General features: G+C 34.9%; 1 protein-coding gene across 1 annotated transcript; it reads right to left on the bottom strand.

Moving 5' to 3' along the window:
- Nucleotides 1–267: 267 nt before the first annotated feature.
- On the bottom strand, nucleotides 268–4,130 carry LOC143550092 (patatin-like protein 2). Its single transcript, XM_077040822.1, has 6 exons — nucleotides 3,984–4,130; nucleotides 3,373–3,574; nucleotides 3,030–3,187; nucleotides 2,715–2,861; nucleotides 1,770–2,075; nucleotides 268–863 (listed from the first exon to the last, which is right to left on the bottom strand). Exons 1-6 carry the CDS (start codon nucleotides 4,128–4,130, stop codon nucleotides 786–788), a joined length of 1,038 nt encoding a protein of 345 aa, XP_076896937.1. The 3' UTR covers nucleotides 268–785.
- Between the last annotated feature and the right edge of the window lie 5,326 nt (nucleotides 4,131–9,456).

Here is a 9,456-nt window from a genome sequence, read left to right as displayed (position 1 = left end):
AAAAATAGAAATAACAAATATATGTGTTTGATATTTGAATAGATACTGTATCCTTGGTTCGTATAATTTGTTTACGCAGTACTCGTTTTTTTTATTTATTTGTTTAAAGAAAACAAGAGACTTGGGACAAATTTCTCATATATTCTTCCATATACAGGTTACATAAATTTATTATCATGCATGAGCTAATTAGCATGATAACTTAATCCATCAATCTTTATAAAGACTAGGTAGCCACAACGTTCACTACCTCCTTATTAGCAGGAATTAACAAACCACAAATGACTTCTTGATTTATTTCGGCTGCTAACTTAATCCATCAATCTCCCTGGCCTCTAGGTTTTGTTTTTGGGCCTCATATGCAGCATAGTGGTATAAACCAGCCCACTAACAGTAGACTGGCCCACATCAATAACGGTAACCACAATTCACATATTAATACAACATTCATAATCAATTTAGTTATTAAATATGAATATAAGAAAATCACTCGCTCATGCATTTGCAGCATTTTCCTGGTTATATCTTCTTTACAGAAATCGCCGCGTTATAATTTTTGTCCCTTAGGTCTCGTTCAGCTACCAGTTGTTCGCAAACCTGTATATACGAAACGAAAACATGCATTAACAAGTTGTACGTTATTAAACCCGGTTTTTTAACAAAGGTAGCAACTATATATAATTCGGTAAAGAAGTTGTACTCAGTCAATGCTGCTTTGTTTAAAACGCCACCTTCAATCGGCTCAATTTCTCCGGTATCTGTATTCATCCGTGTAGCTCGCTTCCTTAGTAACGTGTGGCCAACTTTTTCGAGATCACGTAAATTTGCCTTTGTTGCATGGTGTTTCCGGTCAACTTAGTTTCCTATATATTTGCAAGTAGTTTCATTTTGTAATGTAAGGTAACTATTGCCCATTTAAGGTAGATAAATATTTAAGACAATACTATCAAGTTTTCAAATATTTTATTTATAAGTTTCATTGTTGTTAAACATTTTTATGTAAATGCTAATATCTTTTCAAAATTAGTTACTTAAATGTGACATATGTTAACCATTTAGTCATGATTATATTTTCAAATTACCTTGAAGTAAGAATTAATAGTGAAAAAAAACTCACTAAATAACAATCAGGTTTTTATAATTGTTCAATTAAGGTCATACTAAAAAATTATCACTAATAGTATATCAAAATTTATATATGATTTATTTACGTTGTTATAATTATAAACTTTTTTAACATCCATAAAAAAATTGATAAAATAAGAACAATCAATAAACGTTGAGTGACTATTAGGTAAAAAAATACATTTGAAATTTTTTTTTTTTGAACGGCCAACTAAGTAACGCCGGGTACTCTGTACGCGGCCCTTATTGGCTAAAGGTAGCCCGAGCCGGCCACTAGTCCGGACAGACGGAGCCCCTAGCGGTCCACCTGTTAAGGGATTCACCGGATAAAACCCGACCCCCACGCCTGCCAAACGGCACGACAGCGAGGAGCCGGTAAAACCGGGTGAGATCAGGACTCGAACCCTGGCAAGCCAATGCCATCCCTCATATCTCCCATATAAATTGGTGGTAGTGAGGTTTGAACCCTCTACCTCTCACTAGTAAAGTGAGTGCTCGACCATTAAGTCACATCCAATTTATAATAAATTTGAATTAAGAGAATAATAATACACTTAAAAAATAATAACTTACTACAATTTAATGAACCTTTTTTTCCCATTAAAATATATACCCCGCATGTGTGATTTAGGTGAAGCTTATACCTGAATGCGGAGATAATTTTCAACATTATCATTGTGTTCGAAGACAGCGTTGATATGATAATCAACCATATCGGAACTTGCTTCCATGAAAATACATGTCAATGGGGATGTAAAGTTAGAATTGACCAGCCACCCAAACACTCCCCATTTTGCGGCAGTTCCTGCATTATATATGTGTTTGTCCTTCTCGGAGCCCGTACCTAACGATATCACTAGACATCGGCTGTAGTCGTCAGCCTCAATTCCGAGGAAATTGGGGTGTTCATTCTTGATTTGCCTTGCCACTTCCCTTAGCGCCACCGCACACTGCCAAATACAAAGTTACGAACCTAATATTTCTCATCTCGGGTCGTTGTTAAAAAGTTTGGGGATTATCTGGAGGGTCGGCTGATATATACCCGAAATAGAAATAATAGGTAAATTGTACTTTTCGTTCTTTAAGTCCACTCTAAGTTGCCTATTCTAATGTCTTTTTAAGTAAGATAATTAAAAACATCGTTATTTATTTGAAAGTTGCAAAACATTAATTACCCCCTTTTAACTAGTCGAGCTTAACTTTTCATTCAAGTCCAATCATGTGTCTAGCATATGAGAGGAATTTTGTCTTTTAAAAATATGTATATATGTATATATCTAATTTTTATATTCAATTTGTTACTTTAATTTGATTTTTGAAGTAAAGAGGGTATAAAGACTACTGTTATCATATGCAATGCACAAGATTTAACAAAAAAAAATGTTAATACTGGTTATTCAAAGTGACGTAATGTGTTTAAAATTTTCAAATGAACAGACAAATTTTTTATTTAGGTTAGTAAAAATACTACAAATATAAGGAACGAAAAGTGTAATTTACTTTTTAAAAATAAATTGTTGGCCAGCTTAATCCCAAACTATTTTATACCAGCTCAGATACGTATACACTTGTATTGTTAAGTTAATTACAGGGTTATTTGCTATGACGCCCCCATCGACGAGGTTGAACTCTTTGCCACGGTTTTTAAAATCGTGAGCAGGAAGGTACGTAGGTGCAGCCGATGTACCAATGCAGATATCTGATAAAAGTGCATCCTTGCCATCCTGTCTTCCCGTCTTCAAAATAAACACATTATATATATTATTAGATGTATATTATGCCCCAGGTGGGATTAAATTAAACCGACCATGATTTTATCATTAATCCTTTTTATTAATAAAACGTAGCGTGTATGCATATGTGCATATATATATATATATATATGTGTGTGTGTGTGTGTGTACCTGATATGAGCTAAAGAACACAGGATCCATCGTCTTTATATCAAAAGTAGGGATGATAATGTTCGTCAACGTCTCACTAAGCTTTGTAGTTGATAGCTTTTCGTTTATGACCTTTCTAAGAGCGCGCCCATTGTATTGGGGCCCAAAAGCTACCTTCACCTTTGTTTTAATCTTTACTTATAAACGCGGTAATCGGGTCACAACAACCATGAAAAAAGTCAAAGGGCCATCTATATCCAATTTGCACCAAACGCCAACATACAAAAACCATAAACAAAGAATTCAATATTAGTTAATATATCTCAGGGTATATATCTTATTAATCATGTGATCAAATAGATAGGTGTCTTAATTATGTATTCGACTTGTGGGAAAATCTTGGGACTGTTTTCCTTGTAAAAGCCAACAATATCTTTAGCAGCAAACAAAGGTCTGCTGTATTTGTTTGGAGCCGTAAGCATGGCTGTGACTAGCCCCCCAGTACTTGTTCCTGCAATCACATCGAAGAAATCTGCTATCGCTGCTTCATCATCCTTAGATATTCTCTGTGTAACCACATACTAGTTAGAAACTCACCATAGTTGATTCAGTGACACCTTTGTCACATCCAGCCTCATGAAAAACCATTTGTATAGTGCTTTATAAAATTTCATACACACATGATGTCTTTTAGGTTACTTAAGTATATATTTCTGGAGACGCTATTGATATGTTTCAGAACTCGGATAACCGCTTTAGCCATATAATGCATGTAAAATTAATATACATGGGTTTATTACAATTTATTTAAATTTTACACTTTTCATGATTGATTTTTATTAACGGCCCTAACTAGTAACTACTACCCTAGTTATTTGGGGCTTGCATCTCTGCCACATGAGCTAGTCCCCAATGTCACTTTTCATTATATACATGGGTTTATTACGATTATTAATGTTAATATTGATTTTGTACCTTAAGTTCGGACTCAAGATAACTGAGAATGACAGCAGGGATGATGCCTTTGATACCTCCACCATCGATACTAAGGATGGTTATGCAGTTCCCGAATGTTGGAGGTGGGAGTCGGCCACGGATTGTTACTGGGGTATTGCTTGTCATTTTGAAGTCCTAAGGTAAATACAAACTAATGGGATGCCGTTTGCTCCCTACTTAAGTTCGTTTTATAGGCGAGCAGCCCATATTTCTTTTTAATGGTCCCTAAAATACTAATTCCCCTAATAGTACATTCTTCACTATTAATTAGTATAGAAAACCCTAAGAGAAAATCACCAAGATCACTTTTTTTAAAATGCAGTTTTAACTTTGCAACACGTACGTTTTAAAAAGAAGTAACTTAAGTGTCATTCAATCGTTAATTTTCTATCTCAAGTCACTACAATTTCATTTGTTGTTTCAATATTTTGTAATTATTAAATTTCTAGGTTACATTAATATTAATGTGTCGGGTCAGGTATATGAACCTCCTAAAAATAGCCAAATACTGTATTAAACTGATTGTAACCTTCAAGTGAACGAACCATCGAATTACGTTGATTTAAGAGCATTCACAATTAATTATTTATCTTCATCTCTATAAATATAATAAAAGTCATTACACTTGTCTCATTTTCAATTAAATAATATTTTTTTATATATTTATCATTGTCTTTTTTCCGTCATCCACTCACAATCACTTTCAAAAAATAGTAAAAATTAAAAAGTGAACTGTATTTTGCAAAATTTACCAATTATCACATAAAGATTTTTTCACTTCTCCGCTCACGACTACTTTATTAAATAAAAAGAACTCACTCATGTAGATATGAAAAACCAAATGCTAATATTCTAACATCGCTTTTGGTAATTGCTAGTCTCTTTTCAGGTGTGTTCCTTTTTATTTTAATTATTAAATTTAAAGTCATTGAACTCTTCATTTAATTTGTTTTTTGAAGTGGGCATTCTGTCAAATATGATAAATCTCTATTTGATGCCAAGTTTAGATTATGCCCGATATGATTCGCAATATGATTTCTTGATTTAGTCTGTCCCAAATTGTTCCTTTTACTTTAATAAAATTTAAAGTCGATTACCTTTCGGATTCTTGATTTAATATGTTTTTGAAGTGGGTTTGCTTCAAATATTATAATTGGCAATTTGATGCCAGTTTGATGTTAACCTTAGATTATACCCAATTTGATTTTCAATATGAATTTTTGATAAGCGTCTAAATACTGTACGAAGCGTCTAAAAATGGTATGGAAGCATCTAAAATTTGTACAATGCATCACAAAATTATACGAAGCGTCTAAAAATTGTACAGAAACGTCTAAAAATTGGACTAAGCATCTAAAAACTATACCATGCCTCTACAAATCGTACAGAGTGTCTAAATATCATACAGAAGCATCTAAAAGTTGCACGAAGCATCTAAAAACGAACGAAACGTCTAAGAAGAAATTATTTTTTTCAAGCAAACGTCTAAAAATCATACGAAAGGCCTAAAAAACGTACAAACACGTCTAAAAAGTTGGAGCTAGCGTCTGAGTTGTCTAAGCAAATTTAAGCGTCTAGGGCTCTGATATTTCCTCTTATCCTAGACATTTCAGGAGCATATTATTAGACGTTTCAGAGAATACGTTTAGGTTTTAGACATTTCCCAAACAGTAGACGTATGCGTAGACGCTTCCTCTGCAATATGCCACGTGTCACGAAATAAGTTGTTCGTTCGTGGGTCCGGCCACCAGATAAAACTCCTAAAGTCTAGACACTTCACCTGTGTATAAAGTTTCGAGTCCTCAATTTTCGTGAAGTTTCTAAAGTTTAGACGCTTTCATGTTTATTTTGGTAAATAGATGTGCGGCCATGATTATTTCGGTGATATTCCCGTACTTTTTTTTTTCTCAATTTCGTTGAATAACTTAATACCATTAGTTCCTCCAAGTTAATCTTGCTCCATGTAACAATCACATGAGGGAATTTTGTATGTTTAATTCCCTTTTTATTTAATATCAGCAATAGTTTATCTTTACTTCTATAACTTTATTATATCTTTATTATTTACAACAAAACCCTTAAACAGTACTAACATGTAAAGGGAACTCATATAACGGTGTTAAGTTATTTAGTAGTGTCACACCCAGACCATAGGCGGCAGAACATGTTGGGGCACGACAGATTGCTTAAGAACACAAGACACTAATAAAGTAACAATATTTAAACAACTCATTCATTTCATTCAATCATCAAAAGTAACACAACTTGTCCATACAAAATAAATCAAAAGGTACAAGAAATAAATTGCTCATTCTTCTAATAACCTAAACGGTCTTAAAATAAAGTAGCGCCTTCAAACTTCAATCAACCAATAATCAAACCTGTAACAATGCATAAAAATATATCTTGTCAACACGAATGTTGGTGAGCAATTTCATAGTTTTGAGTATGTATAATATGAGGCAAAATCCACAACTCGTATATGAAACCATAAATAAAAGCAATAATAGCGGTATATAAATCATAAATAAATGAGGATCATTTCTAATTGGTAACAACCAACATACTCGGATAATTAGGCCCTATTCTACTAGCACAATCCTAAGTAGTTAGGGGTGCGTATGATCATACTTATTGAGGCTTAACAACAAAAAATAAGCATTCGTGCACGTAAAACATATGAGGCATATAACAAACAATATGGCAATTATTCTAAGTATCATATACCCTAGAGTTTGTGGTTTAAGGATCTAGTATCTTAAATTGTTCTTGTTTTGATAGGTATATATGTTACCCCCAAAGTATAAAAGTGAAAACGGGAGATGTAATGTACTCACTTGGAATAAGTGACTTTAAGATGAACTTGTCCAATTGGGGAAAAGGCTCGACGGGTTAATGGACAAATCCTATATTTAAAAGGTCCGTAAGTTAGTTGGATGTATTGGGAAAACTTAAAGTAAATTAAAAAAAACAAGTAAAGAAGAAAGACAATATAATAAAACAAACTAAAAATACAAGATTTAATTACCAAAAACATATTCAAATCTAAGATTAGCTTCTGTTTGACTTCAGAAATTCAAACTATCAAGAACATGGGAAAGAAACTTATAACTCAGATTTGAGAGAGTGCTTGAGGGTTGAGAAGCTGAAAATGGGTTGGTATATATAAAGAAAGGGTTAGGGGTTTGCCACCAAGTTCTACCAATAAGATTTCATGCATTTAAGGTGGTTGGTTGGGGGTTAGATGAAGTTATAACATAAAAATGAACTTTGAAACTGTGCAGATAGGTGGCCGCCACCCGCTACCACCCCGCCCTTCATGGCCGCACGGCGTGGCGCCCTAGAAGGTCCCTGAAGTTCGTTTTAAGTCGTTTTTAATAATAAAATGGTGTTTTAAAGTACCGTAAAGGGTGTTTTCTTGATCCGAAAATTGTATAATATAAATGAAACATAAAACCCAATATTTTATTAATAAAGAATTATCCAAAAGACAAAATGGGTTGGGTTTTCAAATACGAATACGAATTAAATCAAAAATGACGAATGTCACAATCTTCCCTAATTTTCGTCCCGGAATTAGGAAGATTCCGTAACGAACATGTGTGGGTACTTTTCCTTCATAGCGTCTTTTCGTTCCCAAGTAAATTGAGCGCCACGCCATGATTCCCAACGAACATTAATTAAACGGATGGTTCGTTTCACATTGCGGTCCATGATTTCAACGGGTCTTTCAATCATTTTGCATTGTCTCGTCGATACGCACTTCGTTTAGAGCCATGTGGAGGTTACCTAAGGGCTAAGCACTTTTTGAGGTTCGAGACATGAAAGGTTGGATGAACACCGGTAAGTTCTTGCCGTAACTCGAGTTTATAAGCCATTTTTCCAATCCTTTCGAGGATTTTGAATGGGCCTACGAAACGGGGAGCTAGGTTTCCTTTCTTTCGAAAACGGACCACCCCCTTCCAAGGGGATACTTTGAGAAGGACAAGGTCGCCAACATTGAATTCGAGAGGCTTTCTCCGTTTGTCGGCATAGCTCTTTTGACGACTTCTAACAGCGAGAAGATTTTTGCGGATTTGATCGAAACGATCGGTAGTGTCTTGGACCATTTCAGGATTGGTGATTTGGGCTTCATCAATCTCGTTCCAACAAATCAGGGAACGGCACATAAGACCATAAAGAGCTTCGAAAAGAGCCATACTAATGCTAGAATGATAGATATTGTTGTATGAGAATTCGATAAGTGGGTGATGAGAATCCCAATTTCCACCAAAATCAAGAACACAAGATCGAAGCAAATCTTCAAGGGTTTGGATTGTACACTCGGATTGGCCATCGGTTTGAGGGTGATAAGCGGTACTAAGATCAATGCTAGTGCCCAAAGCTTCTTGAAGCGATTTCCATGATGTGGGATTTGCCTAAGGTATACCTCACGACACCCCCGGGGACTCACCGTCTCTGATGAGGCCCACCATCTCGACTGGCACAAGAGTGGATCTGATACCACTTGTAACATCCGGTCCTCACACCACTAATATTGTCCGCTTTGCCCACGAAGAGCTCACGGATTTGTTTTTGGCTGCCCAGGTGGTGACTTCCCAGGAGGTCACCCATCCTGCTACTACTTCCAGCTAAACACGCTTAAACTGTGGAGCTCTCCTCTCGTCTACTACCATTAAGCCCAAAACGCGTTGTTGATTTAAGATGCGGGACATTTACTTATGAACCAAGGATCTCTCTTGTCCACATCTGATAAGAAATTTGCCTAGGGTGTTACAACAAATGAGGGTATTTTAGTCCATTTACGACCATTTAATTAAAAAAACCAATAAACAAAATTAAAAAATCTTATTTCTCTATCACTGTGTAATTTCTTTCATTTTTACCCAAACCTTGGCAACCACCAACCCTCCCCACCACATCACATGTTCTCTCTCTTCCCAACAACAGAAACCATCCTTACCAGCGTATTCCTATCATCATCTTCATCACCGTCTTCTTCAATTAAATCCATAAATGGTGCCCTAGTGGAAACCACAACTGCCACCACCATTTGAGGTACTAGTCGCCGTCATCAGTCATCATCGAAGCTCACTATTGCCATGGTATCTCTCATCGCTTCTACAGTTTATAAATACAAAGGTTATAGTAAAAAATAATGTTTTTTTATAATTAAGATACATAGAATTTTATATACATGAGGATATAGTTAAAATATTGTTTCTTCAATACTAAGAAACATAAGCTTTTATATACAAAGGGGATAGTTAAAATAGTTTTTCTTCATGAGTAAAAAACATTAGAATTTATAAACAAATCACAAGTTCCCTCTCTTCCCAACAATGACATTTCTTTTTTAATAAGAATCATATCATAGATGTTTCTTCATGAAGAAGAAACTTAACACATGATTGGTAAATAAGCAAAAAGACTTCAAATCTGAATATTTTAT

Source organism: Bidens hawaiensis, unplaced genomic scaffold (assembly GCF_021521415.1).
Source record: "Bidens hawaiensis isolate Kalapana, Puna unplaced genomic scaffold, B.hawaiensis_p1.1 tig00015923_1, whole genome shotgun sequence".
In the NCBI taxonomy this organism is placed as follows: Eukaryota; Viridiplantae; Streptophyta; class Magnoliopsida; order Asterales; family Asteraceae; genus Bidens; species Bidens hawaiensis.
This window is presented reverse-complemented; position numbering and strand designations above follow the sequence as displayed.